Source organism: Parasteatoda tepidariorum, chromosome 7 (assembly GCF_982258835.1).
Source record: "Parasteatoda tepidariorum strain Cologne lab strain chromosome 7, Ptep-v5.0, whole genome shotgun sequence".
NCBI lineage: Eukaryota > Metazoa > Arthropoda > Arachnida > Araneae > Theridiidae > Parasteatoda > Parasteatoda tepidariorum.
This window is the reverse complement of record NC_141761.1, coordinates 32,524,573-32,546,443: the sequence shown is the minus strand read 5'-3', so window position 1 is coordinate 32,546,443 and position 21,871 is coordinate 32,524,573. Positions and strand designations below refer to the sequence as shown.

At 29.6% G+C, this 21,871-nt stretch overlaps 1 protein-coding gene across 2 annotated transcripts in view; it reads left to right on the top strand.

Moving 5' to 3' along the window:
• The window catches only part of LOC107446164 (xaa-Pro aminopeptidase 1), a 72,342-nt gene that overhangs the window by 16,753 nt on the left and 33,718 nt on the right, over window positions 1–21,871 (top strand). The window contains exons 2-4 of one of the 2 annotated variants that reach the window (XM_087167628.1): window positions 12,091–12,215; window positions 18,198–18,308; window positions 21,453–21,516. In XM_087167628.1, coding sequence (XP_087023754.1) covers window positions 12,091–12,215; window positions 18,198–18,308; window positions 21,453–21,516 — 300 coding nt within the window. Of the gene's footprint in view, window positions 1–12,090; window positions 12,216–14,734; window positions 14,924–18,197; window positions 18,309–21,452; window positions 21,517–21,871 lie in introns of those variants that run through there. The other variant, XM_043039351.3, reaches the window with a different exon arrangement.

Below are 21,871 nucleotides of genomic sequence, written 5' to 3'. Positions count from 1 at the left end.
CTTAAAAACAGTGTTATTTAAGAAGCATATTTTTAATTAATGGGAATTTTTTTTCCCGACCAGTTGCTTTTGAAAAAGGTACCAAATATTTCAGTTCTACCGCAAATGACAGACTGTACAAGTATTAAAATACGTAACACCATTTACGAAAATTTCAATTACTACTTTTCAAAATATATTAAATTGTTATTTTTCAAAATATTCCTATGAGGACAGTATTTCTACATTCTACAATTTAGTAGGAAAATTTCATATTTAATTACAGAAAGGCTAAAATTAGAATTGTAATTCTAATTTTATAATTCTAAAATTTGAAAGATAGCAGATAACAACTCTTGAGTAAAACAATCTCGGAAATATTTAGACCAGGGGTCGCCAAACTTTTTTGATCATCGACCCCTATATAATTTTCTGAAATCTCCATCGACCCCCCACAAAAGTAATTTTCTGTTAATTAAAATAAAACTCTATTAGATACTGTGTTTGTACATTTATTTTATGATTTTAAACATTTATTAAAGTAATAGTACATTGTGTAACGATAGTTTTAAGAAAAATATATTAATATTGAAATTTAAATACCTTATTCTTAAATAATAAGTAATTATGCATAAGTAGATATAATAAGTAAAGTAACTAAAGATTTACTGCTTCTTGATCAATGAGATGGGTGTGCCTGGTGTTTTTTTGCAAGGTTCGCTATATTGGGTTCAAAATTGGTCAATTTTAATTTTCGTCAAAATTGGTCAATTTTGTAATTTTCGTAAAAAAATACAAAGTGTGCTATAGTTTTATCGCGGGCTGTACTAATCCATATTATTAATGCTTACCTTCTTTTTTGGGCATTGATAATTCAAATTGATATCTAAACCAAACGAATGGTTTTATCGAAACAATAATTATCCAAAACTATAAAAGTTTTAATAATGGCACTGCAAATATTCAACGCAGTTTGCAAAGATAGCTGAAACTGCGTATGATATTTGCATTTGTAACGTCAATGCTCGTCACACGTGACATTTGGACAAACGCACATATGCATGACTTATAAACTGCGCTGTGTTCGTGCCACTGCGCGATGGTACGTAAATACTTGTTTCACCCCAATAAATATACGTTTATTAATTTATGTTTTATAAAAAAACTGATATTGAGTCAATATAAAAAAAAATTCACAAATTTTACATTCTTAATTTGGTATGTGTGATTTGCATATTGAGAACTGTTTTTTCTTTCGACCCACAATCGACCCTTTCGATTCGGATCGACCCCCATTCGCCCCCCTGTCTCAAATCGACCCCCGCTTTTGTTAAATAGACCCCTGGGGGTCTATATAGACCACTTTGGCGACCTCTGATTTAGACAATAATTTCCTTTGACCTGGACGCACAACCCGCTAATTTTGTTGACGAAAGTGAGAAATGGAAAATTTTGATTTTCCATTTCTCACTTCGTCACTTTCGTTTCAACTTGTAGAATTTTTTTTTCTTTCTAAATTTCACATTTTTTCTAACCTTAACAAGCTAACAAGGAAACAAAACTAAAAAGAGTTAAATATATAATAGAATGAAATAAAAAAAGTTATAACTACCTTTAATTTGTCTAAAAAGGAGAAAAATAGAAACGTACAGCACTTACTTCTATTATCCCCTTTCCATTACCGAAAATTCCCCCCTTTTCTAAGTAATACATCCAGCGTTTTCTGTTTTAAGTCTGACAAAAATAAAACTATTTCGTATTAAATTTTTATCACATTTTATTACATTTTATTTTTCCGTATTAATTATTTTTTAATAATTTCATTATTAAAAAATTTATTTTAAGTTAAAACATTTGAAATAAATGCGGAAACACAATTTTCTATTTACCAACGTGGCTTAAATATAACTTTAAAAAATAACTACATTACTCTCAGAGCCTTAAAGAATAAATTTTAAAAAAAGCAATCATATAATTATTTTTTTTCTATTAAAAACAAACAGAATTAATTACTAATAAAATATGGATGTATTTTTGACACAGTCATTATTTACAAAACCTTTTTTCATTAAAAAAATAGTTCCTTTTAATTACTCTGATGCCGAGTGAGTAACGAGGTTCATTTAAAATATATCCTTAAATTTGGGGAGAAAAAGAATAAGTTCTTCAATTTCCGTTTCACCTCACTTTCCAGCGCATGTCAAAATTTCCATCCATTGTCTGCTTTAATTACTGTGTATTCCATTATTATTGTTTTGGACAATTACACATAGTGAAAAAGCAAAAAAAAAACACATCCAGCTGGCATTAAAACTCTCCAACTGTTAATTAACAATGAATATGTGTGTTAAGCGAAAATCAAGTGTTTGTTCCAAAAATATATTTACAAAAGAGATTTCGTCATTTGGCACATTCTCAAAAAAGTTCAACTGTGTCTTGTGAGACAGAAAAGAAGTTATTGAGATAAAAGAACTTATGTGTTTACTTGTGGTTTGCTCTGATGGCTTATTCTTTGTCTTTTGTCAGCTCGCACTCTAAATGAATGACAATGATACAATGCTTAATGATTTAAGACGTGGAATATGGAATCGAACATTTGCCTCTAAATTCTGATTACAATATTCAATTGATTGGTAATTGTTTCTACAATAAAAGTACGAGTACTATATAAGAGCATAGAAAATTTTCAAAGGGCAGGAATAATCAAATTTCTCATAGACATTTCGTAAAAAAATAAAAAGGAAAGAAAAAATATTTAAAATCGTTTGGTCTTTTGCTAAAAAAAGTCAATTAATTGTTTCCGTTGAGAGAACATATTCTCCCTTTGCCTCCAACTTAGGCTCCACTTGTATTGAAACGAAATTTTATAGGAAAAAAAATAAGATTTGGAAACACCTTGGAAATTAAACACTTAAAAAAATTTTTAAAGTAATTTAAAAATCAAAGTGTTCTACCTGCGTTGTAAACTTCAGGCACAACCACTTGTGGTATCAACTTAAAACTATCAATAGTATTTTCACTATTGATGGATTAAATCATAATCCATTAGCTTTTAATGCATCATATTCAACTCCCTAAAGATAATGACAAGTTTTAAAATTTTTATTTTCTGATATATAACTTGAGGTTTAAAACTGGCCTGTAGAATTTCCTCGATTAAGCAATTCTAATGGCATTTGTTAGAAATCGTTTTCAAATTTTCAGTTTTAGCGGGATTTTTTATGGATAAAATTAAATATAAGCACATTTTTTAACATAATTATATAATCATATATTTATTGAAAAAATATGTCTGCAGAAATTGTATTAAAGCATGAGGAATAAAGGTGATCAACATATTTCCTTCTCAAATTCCTTCATCTGTAATTTCTTAAGCTTATATTTTTCATTTTTAATTCATATCCTAATCAGAGTTATTTTTAATGCCAATACTTAAAGTATAAAGGAGCAAAGCAAAAAAACAATAATAATCAACGATAGAATTCAAAAAATAGTTACATTTTAAATAAATTCTCCTGCACCCATCTACTGATTTGTAGTATGGCCTGGTTTCATTAGTATCATAATTACTTTGACATCTTGTAAGTCTGATATCGTGAATGTATTTTGTGATTGTACAGAGCAGTGTTGCCCAGAACCACCGAGGGGCAATTAGAAAATAGACTAATACAGAGTTTAAGTTAATTGCATGCAGATGTTATTGTCTATCATTTGAACATTTTATCGATTGATTTGAAAAACAGATTTTCTGATTTGAAAAAAAATGGTTTTCTAATTTAGATGATGCAGTTAATGTTAAGCGATTGTCTGATATTTCAAATAAACCGTATCATAAGTATCGAGATCCCGCAGAAATGCAAAATGAAAGAAAAAACCAAAATCAAATATTTAAATGCAACTATACGTGTAAGAAAACTATTGCTGCCGGCCATTTCAGCTTTTGACAACTAAATATGGATTTAGTGCCTGACATAAAATCTCTTCGCAAGTAGTAAATACCAGAATCTCATAAATTTTAAATAATAAATAATTGTTTAAATAATACAGAAAAGTTTTTTATTAAAATTATTTTGCATTCAGATTTCAGTTTTTTTCATATGTTTTGAAAATGTTCGTTTTGCGTTAGTTGAAAAATTCCCAGTGATTTCTTTATAAAACATTTCGTTAGTATCTAATTCAATTTTTTATAATTAAACTCTTTGTATTATAAGTTAGAGAGACATACGAATTTTATGAGGGGCATAGCTTAGCAAAAGATTGGGAAAAAGTGGTATAATTGGGTTTTACACAGTATTTAGGAACGAAAATGTATCGAAAATATTGAACGAATAAGCATTTTTTTACTTTCATTTTAATAAAAATCTAGCTAAGAACAGAATTGCAACTGCTTGCCAAGTAAAAAGAAAATCCATTTATTGAATATGCTTACATTAAAAAAAAAAGTAATTATTTACATCCTTCCTTCGGTAAGGATGTCGTGTGGATTTCGACGTAAATTGTTTCCGTCATGCGTCAGCCCTTCAACTGTTGCTCTATCTGAGGGACACTTCAATCCTCAAGTGTTCAACCTCTCAAGAAAGTATAAAAAGATCTTTTATATCCGCGACACAGTCTCACACGATAAACAAACTCGGTTATTACTTTGAGGACAAATTAATGCTAAAATTAGAAATTTATATCGAAATTATGTTGCTAGAGTTGGATACCGAACCAATCATTCGAATTATCAATGCATTCATCGAATGATTTAAATATTTGAAATGCTTTTATACCAATTCGTTTGTTTTAATAATCATTATGACAGTAGTTCAAGTCAGTTGAAATAAATGTTTCAGTCAGTCAATCGAAACGTGTTTCACTTAACAGATTCGATTTGCGATTTGAATTATTCAATCGATTTGAATCGATGATTCGGATTGCGTAAATGAATTATTTTGTTAGTGTCAAATCACTTGGTTGAATTCATATTGCTAATAACACATATAAAATGGTAAAGAATGTTAAATAAACAAAACTCAACTCTTTTTTTTAGTGTGGTAAGTAAAACTTTATTCTAAATAGTAAAGAAAATTTAAGAAATAAGAAATGTTTTCTATAACACCAATAAGTCACCATTTTGTCTTGCCTAATTTGTCGCATAAGAATCGACTAAAAACTCATTTTGGCGCATAGAAAACCTTCTTGTTACCGAGTTCTACAAATAAAATTCATAAAATGTTTCAAAGAATTTTGTTTTTAATATTTAAACTTTTTTTAAATATCTTTGCAAGAAGAAAAAAAATCCGAATTTCTTTTTTAAAAATAAAAATAGTAAATTTATTTTTATAATTATGATTAATAATTTTCCTTATTATATTATTATTCGAAATTCTACTATTAATTAATTTAAAATGAAACACTGAAATCAACCTCGAACAACTTATTAGAATCGAAATGAGATCTTCTTTTTCCGTTTATTTTCCTTGCAACAACCGTGTCTTTATATATTGATTGTTAATTATTTATTGCATACATTGCTTTATTAGGCCTTACCATAAACTGTTACTTCGGTACTTTCAAGCAAGCGTCTGCTCTAATGAACAGTTTTCTGCAATGCTGAACAACAGCATAACACACATTTTTTGTTCCTGGTGCATCTCATCTCGTCTCTGACTGTTTCACTAAAATTAATCTCGTCCGCTGTCAGAAGAAGCATTACCCAGATCAATTTTATTTTTAATAATCCCGTAAATATGCTACTATACTAGGAATATGAATATAACCTAACAATAAATTAATATGTACCCCAAATGAGATGTATCAAAATTTAACACAGTCATTAGAGAAGCACAGTAAATTGACAATTTTTTAAATCAGCACAAATCAGTAATTATAAAAATTACAGCTATTTCACGATCTCGTACTGCTCTTGAGAGAGGTGTATAATTTTTTTTTTAATTATTATCGTTAATCTAGCTATCGCTAAATGTCACTTAACTCCAGAAAATGTGCGTCATGCGCATTTCACAATAACGAATAGTTCTTAAATAGTTTGCAATGTTTGTTGCGAGACTCGATCAAAAAGTAAAATATTCTGTCGTTCTCTACTTCTAATCTAAATAATAAATCTGACTCCAACTTTTAGTAAAAAAAGAACAACATTTTATTCACATAATAATTTTCAGACGATTATTTTTTGTTCCACAAAAAGAAGACGTTGCCATGGCAACTCGGCAGTTTTAACCGAAATCAAAAGTTAGCTTTTAGCTTACATAAAAAGTAATTAACAACTTTTAGCAATGTTGTAGTTTAGAGAAACGAAATGCGTTTTAACATATGAGCAATCATTAACGGCTCTAACGGCTTATGAGCCTTCCCTTTGCATAAAATGTTTGAAGGTGCGAGGAGCTAAACAAATAAAACACAAAGTAAAACGTAAAACTGCAAACCAGGCAATAACATTTGAATCTTGCATTTGAATCAACAAAATTTTAAAAATTAATCTAGCTTAAACTCCTGGTAACAATTGTAAATGTTCCGAAATATTATACTCGAGCCGTGATGGCTCAGGGAATAAAGTGTTAGCCTTCCAATGAGGTGAACCGGATTCAAATCCCAGCGATGGCTGGTCTAAAATATCCTGATGGACCTAAAATATCCTCAGTAGTAGACGGATCATGAGTTAGAGTCCCCTTGCTATCACGCTAACCGTGGGAGGTTTTCGTGGGTTTCCTCTCCATGTAACGCAAATGCGGTCTAGTTCCATCAAAAAGTCCTCCATGAAGGCAAAATTTCTCCCAATACTTGATCCAGAAGTTCCCTTGTCTTCTGGAATGGATTCAAAATTACAAGGCTACGGAGTTGAGAATTACTAGCCGTAAACTCAACCAAAAAAAAAACGGTTATAAAGTAAAAAATAAAAAATATTATACTGTGAACCCCACGTCAAAGAATATATAAGTCCACGTCGTCTCGGATCCTAATAAGGTCGCCGTTGTTTGCTATAAGTTGCTGAATTTTTAATGTAGGGGAGAGTCGGGTAGCCCCTCTCACTTAAAGAGTATTGCCTATATTTCCGTATAATATTGAGTAATAATCAATATTCTTGCATGTTTTTATCGTTTCATCATCTAAATAAATAATGCAAAAAGAATAAACCAAAAAAAGACTAGTTTAACTTTAAAAAATAGAAATTTAAAAAAACATGTTTTTCAGCTCTTTTCAAAATGTGTCGGGTAGCACAGCCCAGTTACAAAAATAAGGTTTTTCGACCGTTTTTTCAGGTGTAAATGAAAATGATCAATGTATTGACAATAGATAAACCTCACTTATCATTTTTATCACAAAATTATTCAATTTATTACATATTTATATACTTTTAGTGAATTATATCGTTTAATAATAACAAATGCCATACTTTTTATTATTATTAATGTAGTGTTGTTAAAATGCATATAACATTCAAATTTGAAGTAATAAAATAATAATCTTTGCAACCGTACATTTATCGACGAAATAAAATTGGGCGGTGATACCCGACATTCATGTGAGTGGGGCTACCCGAAATCCAATTTTTTTGTAAATTTATTGTAATTACTCGAACAATTTTTCACATATAAACATCTTTCTTTGTGCAAATTAAACTTAAGACTACATACTTTAATGCTGTATGTATAGAAATTTTTTTAGTATTAAATTATTTTTTTAATTATATTATTTTTTGAATTAAATTATTTTTTTAAAATTGAAATTATTTTTTTAGTATTAAAATGAAATTTAATCGAAACATTCAACCAATTTTTCTTAATTTCTTCATGACTACTGTATTCAACATATTTTCAAAACTATTGTTTACCATGTTACCAGCTGCATAAATACTTGAAACTTTGAAAATAATCTTTTTTTAATATAACAACTAACGTCCGATGGCCCATTGACTTGAAAAAATATTCTATGCATATAAAATCGACAGTGGGTGGGGGTACCCGATACTCCCCCATATCTTTTTTGCAAGGTTACAGCAAGCATGATGAAAAGGAATTATGAATGCAATTAAACTTTCAAAAGCTTTCTGCAGATTAATGCTTTCAACAAAGCTAAAATTACCATCGTTCACATGTTTCACCCGCTTTTTTAAAAGGGAAGAGGGGAAAAAAACTGTAGTTTTCTGTAAAAACGATGTATTTCCCGGCAATAACACTAAATATAACTTTTAAGAGGTTAGGCTTATAAATAAATAAATCCCGAAGTCAGTTGAGAGGCAACGTTTAACGTTTCTCGCAACAACCCTCACTTTATATTCCTGTGTCTGGGAAAAGTCAAACGATTCCCCATATGCGTCCAGATCTGTATTTTTAGCACAATTTCTACTAAGCATTCTTTTCTTTCCTCTCATTCTTTTTTTTCCAGTGTCTTGTTTTAGTCCAAAATTGGTGATCATTATTATTAGCCTTGCACTATCTTACGATCATTTTAGTTACATAGCATAATTGAAACAGAATTCACCAGTACAACATTTGGGGAGGGGGATAAGTCTGAACTATTTAATTTTAAGTTTAAGCACATTTGTTCCATAGATTTTTTTTCCTACCTTAATTGCTATTTTTTATTGTCTTTTTTCAAATTGTCTGTTTGTTTTTTTAAAAAATTGATGGGAATTTTGTATTTGTATTTTTTAAAATATAAGGGGAAAATTTCTATAATATTTTAGTAAGATCTCCACTTTCTTTTGAAAATAAAAAATTCTTTTGAAATATATTTCTGAATACCATTGTATAAGTACCAGAGATGCCAACTGCTCCGGACACGCCAAAATAATAAAAAAAATGGTATTAACTACAAAGTAAATTGTGCAAGTATTTGATTACTTTTGCTTGCTTTTTAAAAGGTATAGCATGACTTAAGTACTGAAAAGTGGTGAATTATATAATCCTGCAAATTATTTAGAAATAGTGGTAGATAAAAATCTATTAAATTGAATCTATTAAACCAAGAATCACAATTGATGAACTACCACTTTAAAATATATATTTGCTGTCAGGAGCAAATTGGCATCTCTGTAAGTACGTATGATTATTTTTATAAGGTTATTTTGAAGTCCTAGATTTATAAAAAAGGTTATGACATGGTCATTGAATCCATAATTATTTGAATTTAAAATAAGGTTTCTTCTAAAATCTAAAGCAGATATATGAAACGCATGGTCAAGAACCTATAACAAATAAAAAAATATATTATTTTCAAAATTTATTTTACACTTATTTTAAAGCATGTTTAGTTTTTTTATTCAAAAGATTTATATAATTTTGTGTGAAACTTTCTTTAAAAACATTTTTTTATAAACTGAAGATAATATAAGTACTGAATATCTATTAATATAATTTCATAAAGTATCTATTAACATAATTTCATAAAGTGTCTGTTAATATAATTTCATAAAGTATCTATTAACATAATTTCATGAAGTGTCTGTTAATATAATTTCATAAATTCATTTCATTATTACTAATTTATTTATATCTAGAAATCGAAAGAGATTTTGTACGGAATTATGAAGGAGGGAGTTCTGAATAAAAAGTAAAGATGTACTCTGTACTAAAATTTTGCCGAGTCTTGGTGCCCAGTAAAAATTGAACCTTTAACACGGCCAGGCCGGTTCCGGGTTTTTCGGGTACCCACTAAGATTTGGATTTATTACCCGGCCGGTCAATACAACATTTATCCGAAACATTATAACAATCATATATAGTTAGAAGATATATAGTTGCAATATATAGTTTAAGGAAATTTATTGTTTGCCTGTATAAAGAAAAGCGTGCATTTCGAGTTAAGTAAGAATCAACTTTGTCAGTCAGTCTGTTTTAAAAAAATTTATAATTTTTTAGTGAAACTCAATCAAACAGAGAGCACTTTAAAAAAGAACTGCATTTTTATAATTGAAGATGCTTAATTAAATAGTTTTATATTGAGTTTCGGTTTTGTTTTTATTTATTTTCGATTCTTGTCTTTTATTGCTACTTTGCATATTAATTCTTAACTTTCTTTCATTATTATTATCACTTATTTATTTTCATTTATTTATTTTTCACTTTCTAAATAAGAATGCCCTGGATCAGGGATGGCGAACCAATGGCACGCGTGCCATTTATGGCACGTGACACAATATTTTGGGCACTCCACCGATCACAATTGTTGTTAAACTATGAATTGCTATTACACAAATGTTATTACGCTATGAAGTATATGTAACAATTAAATTAAAATTCACAAAAAACAAACAAAATATTAAACAATTACTAATAAAAAAATTAAAAAGTAATACTAAAAAACAATTAATAACCGTAAAAAACAAGCTAACAATAAATAACTAGCAAAAAAAATCTGCAGTCCTGCTTAAACTAACATCTTAGAACCTAATATAAGTTATTGGTCATCTAATCTGCAACAACAAAAGTCACATTGATGTTACTTTAAGTTGAATTACTTGTATAGTTGAGACATTGAAAAATGTATTTTTTTTCAATGTAAATAAAGAGTTTTGAGTTGATAGTTTTTAGTATTATTTTCCCAATAATCACGAAGTCAAAATTATTTGACGGCACGTCATGACCTCATTAAGCAATTTTTTAGAGAAAATGGCACGTTGGTGTATAAAGGTTCGCCACCCCTGCCCCTGCCCTAGATTAATGCGATTTCAGAAACTTAAAAAGAAACAGATTTCCTTCATAATGTTATGATATGTTGTGATCAGATATATATACATTTTTTTTCTATTTCTGAGATACCTATGCATTGCCAAACATAGGCCTCTGTGTTCTACCTTGCTTCAATTTGAAGCTGAAGAAAAAGACTTCCTTTAATCCTTTTATTGATTTAATGCTTCATTTTTTTTTTTTACACTAGATTTTTTGAGCAGCTATGACCATGAAAGGATAAAGATCATTTGATAAAACGCTACATTAGGCAGCGTAAATTATAGTGTTTAGAATTAAGGCTATAATTTTCTATATTTTAAGAACGAAACGCGTGAGGAAAATGCTGTAAAATAAGTGAAACAGACAGAAGTCTAAGACTAAAGTCACATTCACCACTGTTGTAATCATTGTGAAAAATCATGCGAAGGTTTTATTTTTATGAGGCTGCACAATTTTCACGCACGTATGTGCATGATTTTTTTTAGATATTTTTTTCCGATTCCTTAAAAAAAATAAAATGCTTGTTTATTCAATTTCTAAGTAAAATCGAGAATGTAAGCATTGCAGTAGGAGTTCATACGTATTGTACGTAAACTCAAAAAAGAAAAAAAAAATTAATAAAATAATAATAATAATAATCTAGTTGAATTTTATAGACATTTGGATTTATTTACTCTTACTAGGGGACTCCGCCCCCCTGTTCAATTCGCTAACCAACCCATGTGGTTATTTCTCATTCATCCTCGAAGATCAAGTTGGAACCTATGGACAAACTTGGGACCTAAGGGATTTACTAAAACTGTAATAGAAATGCCTCATTATTAATTACTAAAAAACCAGGCTAAAAAATCAGACCACAAAATTAATTTCACCGCCTATCTGTATTCAGTAATTACAATAAAACTTTATTTTGTTCCAGTTTGCATTTTGAAAAATCCACACGAATTATAAGATTTTTAGAATGTTATTTCAAAAGTGCAGTAATTTATTTCGCACTTAGTTACTGATGTAATTTTGATAATTACTGCAATCTCATCATCATCATAATTTGCAGAGCACTTCTTTAAAATTTTATTGTTTTTTTTCTTCTAGTAGTTGGTATTTTTAAGTAGTTTCAGTAACTCCTCATTTGTTTTTTTCATTACGCAGCAATGTAATTATAATAAATTTTTAAACTTATGAAAATTTTTAAAAAATTGAATTAATATTTTATTAAAATAGTTCGAAAGTTTTTAAATTAATGAGTTCTGTAAAACAATAATTTGATATAAGTTAATGATTTTTTTTAAACAATAATTAGTTAGTATAAATCATGATTTAAATTTTGATTCAAATCAAGCCAATTTGAATCAACAAACTTTGTTGTAAAGATGGACTAATCTTGAATCGCAAACTAAATTTTATGTGTTTTTTCTTTTTTTCTTCTTTGTCTTTTTAGTTTCCTTGACGTTGCAAATAGAATGGTCACTTACAAACATCGATGAAGAGAGTTTAGAGCGAAAGATTCACATCCAAAAACGATCTTCAGAAAATCTTAAAAAAAGATCATGTGAAATCATTAATGTAAGTTTTGCTTTGATTTTATAACACTATAATTCTCCAACAATGATAATTTTACTTAAAGAAAATCGTTATTTAGAGCGACGTTTGCCTGTACTTCGACGTCTAAACTTTTGCAACTGTTCAAAAAATATCATGTTATTTAATGAATGTTTTTACAATATAACTGACAATTTATGTAATTTGATGCCTTTACGACAATTTTTGAAGTTATACTTCTTATGCGACTTCCAACAAGGTTGCGTTAAACGTTTAACGCTACATTTTTATTGGCCGGGAAATCACGTGGTAGGATCCAGTTTTCCTTCATTCATTTCCATATTGTTTTGGTTCTCACTAGCATAAAAATAATAAAAGTCATAAAAGTATTGTTTTTCTATAAATACATTTTTAGTTTGTTTTGGTACACATATAATTTAATAGTGTAGTATTTTTTATTTTCAAATTTAGTGGATAACAATTGTAAAAAATGAGTGAAAACAATCCCACGGACAATGCGACGGATTTAAGGTTATGTCAAGGTACGTCTCTTGTGAATATCAATTGATTGTTAGGTTTTCTCTTCTGAAATTATATTATGACGCATTCACATACATTATTAATACAAATACATTTTCCATGGCGAGACGATGAGGCAACCACAAGCACTTCCATTGGTTCAAGAGGTCCACGAGGGAAAAATGCACAATATAACCGTGATTACAGAGCACGGAAGCGAGCGGAGCAGGAAAAAGAGTCGAACTAGTGATCCTTCTACGACTGCTGATTCTTCTACAATTAACGTCGCAGGTTGCGAAGTTTAACTTCTTCCGCGCGGAGGGACTCTGCGCACTATTTTTTTTTTTTTTTAGTTTTCTGTTAAAAAATACATTTTTGTCCATTTTTTGAATAGCTCTCAAATTGTGCAGAGTTTAGAAGAAATAACGGAATAGAGAAGAACGGGGAGATGGGATAACGGAATATTTCTGTTATGTATTAATCCAAGATTTCTTCGAAATTTTGACAGATATGCAAAACTGTTTTTGCATTTTCATGCGTTGTTGCATAAATGGTGACTGGTGTGCGTGAAATCTGTCGGGTCACAAAGTCCTCCATGTTCCCATTACAAATCATGCCTCTGGGGTACTGAATTGGAGATTGATCGTTCTCTGGTTCAAGTCAAAATTACGATCTGCAGATAGATGGATAGTGTGTGATTGTGTCCTCCCTGTAGAAGGAGATATGGCGTATGTATGTTGTTTCCGGATCATTCTCAGCAAGGCCGTAGCCAGGATTTGTTTTCGGGGGGGGGGGATAAGGTAAGAAGCAAGGACGGTTTCAGACATGCAAAGTAGGGGGAAAACATTGTAACAAATATTGTTTATTCTGTTGTTTGCAAAAGTTAAACTAGTAATTTAAAAATATTACATAATAATTATTTTTCAATTAATATTACATAATAATTATTTTTCAATTAATATTACATAATAATTATAATCAATTTGTAAACAAAGTTTACAAAGACATGCGACGGGGATTTGAGGAAAATTTTTCGATTACTTTTTTAGGACAAACCGGAATATTCCGAAATATACTTAATAAAGTTAGTTAATAAAAGATTTGCATCGACAGTTTTTGTTTTTCTTTTTCTGAGAGGCTCAAAGAAAGACTAAAAAGTTTGAATCCCAGAATTTCGGGGGGGGGGATTTGTCCCGACGCCCCCCCCCCCACCCCCTGGCTACGGGCCTGATTCTCAGGAATGTTTCCAAGACCGTCGCCAATGGCCCATTGTGCAGCTCTAGTGCGATGTAAATAAAGGAAAGAAAGAAAGAAAAAGAACTCTCTGAAATCTACTAAAGTATCGCTCCTAATGTTGTTGAGTTTTTTTTTCTTTTCTTTTTTAACTCTTTATTCTTTTCTTTTTTCTTTTTTAGTTTTTCGGTTTCGTTTTGATCGGTTTCTAGTTTTAATTGGAATTTACTGCTGCCATCTAGGAAATTAATAAAGAACTATTTTATTTTTTATTTTTCATCAGCTGTAAACTGTGATTGTAACTGCATTTCTATTTTCAGGTTTGTTTATATTTTGTGTTTACATCTTGAGGAATGCATCTCCAAGCTGTGTACCGTTTTAATTTAGTATTAATTTAGGGAATTGCTTTTATTTGAATTGCTTGTTTTTCGTGTTAGTGTACTGGAAAGAAAACTGAACATTTTTGATTTAGATACAGAGGTTTAAGCATTCATTACTAGAAATTAGACTATTTTAAGTGCTTCTGAAAATTTAAATGCGTCTATTTACAAGCAGCTGCATAGTTTTTGCAATTATGAAATTAGCTTCTTGATATGCAATTATGAAATTAGCTTCTTGATATGCAATTATGAAATTAGCTTCTTGACTGAAATGTATTAAGATAATTATTTTATTAAACATTAAAAATTTTCAATTTCTATTCCATTGCTTTGCAAGAAAAGTTTTTGTAAATTGCATTACCTCCGTGATTTTGTTCTAATAAAATACTACGTTTAAAAAAATGAATTCCACTGATGATAGTGAAAACAGTGAGGGAGTGTCGGACACAGATGAAGAGTGGGATGAAGATGTTGTTCTTCCAAACTCACCCCTCTGCGACTATATAAAAGATCTTGATATATCAGATAGTGACTTAATGCAAGAGGAAAATGAACCAGCCTTACAAAGTGAAATCCTTATTAAAAATCTCTCTGACAAAGGTGACTTTAAGCATTTTAATATTTCAATAAAAGAAAAAGTATTGAGTGTTATTAATATTATGTATTCAGTATTTTTGTCTCATGTTTATGTTATTGAGCATTATTTAACCACTTATGTTTTGGAAAAAATTATAAGTAAAAATCTTTTAATTGAAGAAGATAAAGCGTTTTTATTAAATTGGAATTCTGGAAAACAAACTTTTAGAATATGGGACCTGTTGCGACAAATATTCATAGTTATTACTCTCACTCTCTTTGCTGTTAGCTTTATACTCTTCACTCTTATGAATCTAAATACTGATCAAATTATTTCTTCTATATTTGCAGATTGGCAAGCAATGATATGTATTTATCCTTGTTTTGGATGTTTATTGCTTTTGGCATTCAATACTATTGAAATATTTCAATGTTTTCTAATGTATTATCGTTTGAAAAATCTTTCAAGAAACATGCATAATTTATATTCTGTTGTTAAGAAATGTATTCGATTAATTCAAGAGTCAGAACTTATTGCTCGAGGATTTACCGCTGCATCGGTTTGTTCATTGGCGGAACGACTTGAGTTGTCATCAAATTTACCGATTGCCTCTACACAAAGACAATATATTGAGTTAAGAAAATATGTATTTTCATGGCTTAAAGATATCTTTATGCAGTATAGATATGCAACCAGTACTTTAATTGATAGAGTTTCTCCAGATTTGGAATTTGATTTTACCAGTAATTATCTAGCTAAGTTAAATATCAAAGAGTTTGGTCTAATTCTTCAATATGATACTAATTCAGATACTGAATTGGAAGAGTTAAAAATTGTTACTGACAATTTCTCTATTATGTCTTTGAAAACTATGTTTGATTTGATGGAAATTCAGGTTTCTGAATTTTTTAAATGTTTGTATTTGTCTTCAACTATTCACACAGAAAGACGATCGAAAAGTTACGGTTTACTGCAAACTGTCGAGTCTTCTGAACGTCGTACAGATGTAACTGTCTTAAATAAAAATATGAAAATACTACTTGACACAATTGAAGAGAAATATAAATATTATCGATGCTTTGAAGTTATGAATGTCAGTATGCCAAAAAAGAACAATTCCTCTGGGGAATCAGGACTACTTTTAACAATTCACAATATGAGTCTTCACTTAAAATCTGCTTTAAGTAGACTGATCGAAATTGAAGACAGATTTGGCGATAAATGTTTAATTTTTGAGAATTCAAAGAGTAAATCCGTTGTGAAAGAAATTAACTCATTACTTCAGATTGTAAAAAGTGAAACTTCAGCATTTGAAGATTGTTTTTCAAAATGTAATGAACTTGTAACTGAGATAATAGATGATAAGGTGAAGAAAAGTCTTGATGATGCTCGAGAATGCACAGTAACAGACGAAGATGATGGTATGGAATCGTTTAACCAATATATTAAGCGGTGTGACGATGAAATTGATGTTCAAGATGAGGTATATGAAGACGTTATATCAAAAAGTAACTGCACATCTGATGACATTAAAGTGTTTCACCAGGAAGATTGTACAAAAAATTTGAAGTTGCTTAAAGAACTAAAAAATGTTCTTGTGATTAAAGCTGAAGAACATCAAAATCGGGAGAAAATTGCTTTGTCTAGAAGAAAAGGACAGAAAGGGTTAAAAGATGATGACATGGACTCCAATGACAATATTAATAGCATGTCTAAAGCTGATAGCTTATCTGATTTTCGTAAAAAAAGTAAGGAGAAAATAAAAATGCTCAAAGAGAACAACATATTGGACTTTACTGGTAGAAAACAGCAAAGAATGGGAATGTTCAAAATTGATAACAACTCTGATGACTCTATTACCACATCAAAAGAAAGTGCTATCTTTTCTCAAAATATTTCGAATTTGAGAGAAACATATAATGAAAGTGATATTTCCAGTGAAACCGAATCAGAAACTGAGAATTCGAATAATAGACTAGGGTTTCTTCTAGATCAGAAATGTAAAAACTCTAAATTTGTGCTTGGTGACTGCAAAGATTCATTTGCTGCTGCTATTGCATCAATGGCAGCTCAGCAGCGCTTAACTTTAGGTTTATCAAATGAAGAATTTGGTTGTGATGGCGATGACGATGAGGTTGATTCTGAGAACTAATTGACTTTGGATATAAATATTCAACGTTACTATTTATTTATTTGGAATGTTTAAGCTTTATAATATTTGTTGTGTCTGGTATTGCTTGTGATTACTCTTTTAGGGATTATGTAAAACTTTATTTTGTAAATATTAAATTTTTATTTTGTGAAAAATTTGTTTTTTATAAATGTTAATATGCATTTAATATTTCTTATTGTTGAATGCTGTTATTGAGAACTAATATGCTGTTATAATAGACATTGTGAGTTTTAGTATGTTATACATATGTGTAGCTAATTTTTTAAATAATCTATGGTAGAATTTTGCAAACTATCTTTTTTTTTTAAGATTTAAATTATTGATCTTTAATTTTTTAAGTCTATTAACAATTTTTAGTGTGCAATTTAGGTTTTATGTGTACTAAACTTAAGTTTTTTATTGTTAAAGCTTTATTAATTTAGTTAATATGTGTAATCTTCGTTTTGAAGCCTGGAGGAATCCAAAAAGAAACTAATTTATTGAGCAATAAAAATATTATTTGAATTTTTTAGTATTATGTTATTTACACAGATTCACATCCTCTTTCATCTTATCTATTTTTCCTCTTTATCTTATTTAGAGGTAACATAGACAAACTGACGACAAACCAACTGCCCAACGGCTGGGAGGCACAGTTGGTTTGTCGTCGGTCTTCTGAGCCCAAGTCTGCGGGTTCGATCCCCGGCCCAGACACCGGATATTCGGGATGCAGAAAATCCTCAGCGGCCATGTCGTATGATTATGCGGCATGTAAAAGATCCCTGGAGTGCCTTATTGACTCTTGGCATTTCCGGCAAAATTGAATTCCTAGTGCAATTTAGCATCCAAATAGAGTCTCGGTGCTGCCATCTAGTGTGGCAGAAACTGGACGTCCAAATTAACATGACCAAGGGTATCTCACCCATTGTGGTGGTCCTGATAGAGTGGATACCACCTCTGGAGAACGCACTAGGTCTGCTCATCTGCAAGACCGATTGTGCAGCTCATTGGAAATAAAAAATCATATATAGAAATTTTATAGAGGTAAGAAATATCATATATAGATATTTTTTACCTCTTTTATCTTATATAATAATTTTTCAATTAAAACCTTGTTTTCTAATGTCATACTGTTGCAATTCAAGGACATCTTTGGAGGTAGAGTAAACACTACAGATAGACTTCGTCGTCTCCGATTAAGAATGAAAGCAGGAGGTTTTCATGCGTACATTGTACCATCCAACGATGAGCATCAAGTAATATATTGTTATTGATAATTTCTATAATTTGACAATTTTCATTTATTTATTATTATTTTGAAAATAATCGATAAAAATGTATGAATATTGCAGTGGCATGGCCAAAAAAATTTTTGGGTCAGGTTTTAAAACTCTGATGATTTTAATAACCCCCGTGGCAGAAACACGGCGACACAGCGACATTGTCGCAGAAAGCGACAGAGTTCTTGCAGAAAGATTTTTTTATTTGGGAAATAAAAAATTTCGGTTTGGCAGAAAAAAAAGTTTTCAAAAAAGATTCTGCAGAAACAGTAGCTGTTTTACAAAAATATAATTTCTACAGAAACAGAAAATTTCTGCAGAAGCAATAATGGTTCTGCAAGATTTTTTTCTTACAGAATTGTTTTTCTAGCGTACAGCTGAAGAGGAAAGCGCTTGTGATCCTCCGTTAATCTCCAACACAAACTGGATAAAAAGGGGAGAAATTTTTTTCCCTTTATTAAGCTATTTTTGGAAATTTGCCAATTTCGGCCTCTATTGCTGGTGCAGTAATTTGCTTTGTGTTTTCTTATGAGAACAGAGCGTTTTATATATTTTGCACTTATGTAGAAAATTTCATGCGTTCAAAGATTCTTTTTTTAAAAATATCATGTCTAGTGAAAAGGTTATTTGTTGCTCTTGTGAAGCAGCAATAATTAAAAAAATTTGAAAACTCATTTTTCAAGGCGGCATTTCGAAAAAGAAATAAGATGGAAGTCGACATCTAGCGATATCAGAGATTTTTTTTCTGGAAAGCGACAGGAAAAGAGGAACAAAGCTTCTAATATTGAAAAAAAAAAAAAAAAAACGTTCTAGATTCGAACCAAATATTCTTACTAGTAGCGATATCGATAGTAAGGATGAAACAGCATCTCCAACAAATCAAGAAATTTTAGAAGCAGTGAAAGGTAAAAAAATAACTATACATAAATATATTTTTTTAAAGATAAAATGCCTATATCCTTCGAATTAAGTCGTCGATATAAAAAAACACTCACAATCTAACGATAAATGAATTAAAGCCTGAAAGATATCTCACTATCTACGATTTTTTGGCATGCGAATGAAAACCAGATTGGTGGAAAATATTTTCTGGCGAATCACTTTCAGACAGGTTTCCATACGCATGCGAAAAAAATCGCATCCAAATACCGATGTTTCAGTACTGATGAAGACTATTTCGTTTCGAGATGTTGAATAGACTTGAGCGTATTGAGTCGGAAACGGCGTCTGAGTACTTCGTGTGGAATCAATGCTATATATTTACACAATACAGTGGGACTTCTGTTACAAATCACAAGCGCTGTATATTTTTTTCGTTCTGAACTTAATCTGGTCACGAAAAAAGTTTTATTTACCTTCTTGTTTTAAAAAAAAAATATTTCAATAAGTCAGTACAATATTAATCGAATCTAATTAATCTGAAATTGTTTTCATATAGAAAAAAATTTAAACAAAGATTGCCTTTATTTTTTTGCTTTTGAAATTCGGTTATAGTCAATTCTATTATTTTAATTTTGATTACTCAACTTTAATATTATTTTTTTCACCTGATTTGTTTCTGAACCTGATATAACAACTATAATGAAACATTAAATCCTACTGTTTTAAACTGACTTAAAATTCAGTTATCTTGTTTTATAAATTTAATATTTTTGTCCACTCTTAGCTATATTTAAATTCTATCTTATTACAGGTTCTGAGTAATCTTTATTTATGCTCTAATAAGCATTTTTGTCTGCAGATCTATACATTTATAATTTTTTTTTATTGTCGAAGATTATGCAAATTTAAACTTATATTATGAAATTAAAAAGAAAAAAATCTACACAGTTTTACTCAATGCATGTAGGCTTTTTTTATAAACACGGAGTGCATCTATTATTATAAATTCATTACACATATATTTATAACGATAAAAATATCTTGCAGAAAGACATTGGTTCTAGTTAGGTTTGTCGCAGAAAGCCAGAAAAAATTCTGCCACAGGGAATAACTAAAAATTTTCTAAGAATTGATATTCAATATGCGAGAATTTAAATTTAAAACTTGTAAACGATAAATTACTTTTGAATGAATGAAAATTATTAATTAATTAAAAGTGGTGGGGGCCAGTGTGGACAAAATTTATTGGACATTATTTTGAGTATACCTTGTATTTTTTTAAAAATTTGAGCTTTTATCTTCATTTTGAATTATAAATAACTGACTTAAATGTTTTAATATTTGAATTTTTTCTATCAGCCGCATACTTTTATATTTTTCTTACTTGGGTAAATTGGAAAATTTTTTATGTTTTCTGAAATCATCTTCATATAATTTCTAGTTGGTAGTGTACTGCACCACTTGATACATTAGGACTGAACTATGAAGTGCTGGAAACATTTTCGATTTTTTTTTTCAATTGTAACACTTTTGTGCTCATTTGCATGTTTATTTTTGCATCATTTTTATTTGATTACATTTCTCAACTTTTTATTTAACAAATTATTAAAACTGTTTTGTCCTAATAAGTAATGTCTATTTTATTTAGGCAAATATTTTTTTTTTCAATATCATTTTTTTTTAATTTTTCATAAAATTTTTAATTTCAGATTTACACCACTTTATAAAATTTCAATAAAAGTTAAACAATTAGTACTTAGTTTTTTTTAATTAGATAAGATTGTAATTGAATCATAAGTAATCTAAGAGACTTACTTTTAAAATTGATCGAGAAAAGAAGCTGAGAATCGAGGAATCATTAAATAGTGTTCTCGAATATCATCAACTAAATAATTCCACAAGTGATGTTCAACTTCATATAATATTAAGTTGTCAACTTATAATGATAAACATAAAGTCATGTTACTGGAAAAGACAAGTGCTGATGGGATATTTTGTTTTGTTTCAATACTATATAGAAGAAATATTTGTGGGACTAAAAAGTCCTGTCATTACTAAAGGGTTAATATTATGACCTAGAATCGAATGAAACAATCTCTTTTCCAATCAATCGTCAGCTTATTTAATTCCTGATTATGACTTCCGGCGGGGGGTTATTACCCTTTCTATTGGCTGTGTCACTTGAATAGGGTAAACTTAGTATAAAATGTTGTCTCATGAATCTTCTTTCATTCGCAGAGTGAATACATTGCTGACTATGACAAAAGAAGAGAATTTATTTCAGGTTTCTCTGGATCTGCAGGTATGAGAACTCATAATTATATTTGGTATTTTTCCTTTAGTCAGGTGAATTCAATGATTTTTTTTGTTTTGTTTTGTTTTTTATTATTATATTTTAGAGTGTTAGCCAATTTGTTCTTTAAAAAAAAATATTTGAATTTACTTGCATTTAGCTCATGGAAAAGTATCGTATTTTTTAATAAAATGTGTTGTAAAGCAGGATTTTTTTTTATTTTTACTATAAGCCCAACCCTCTGGGCTTTGTGTTTTTTTTTTCAGAGTCTTATTTTTTTTTTTTAAGATTCATTAAGTTTTTTCAAAGTTAATTGGTTTTTTTCCCCTTCATTTCGTTTTTATTCTTCTTAGACTAAGTCAAG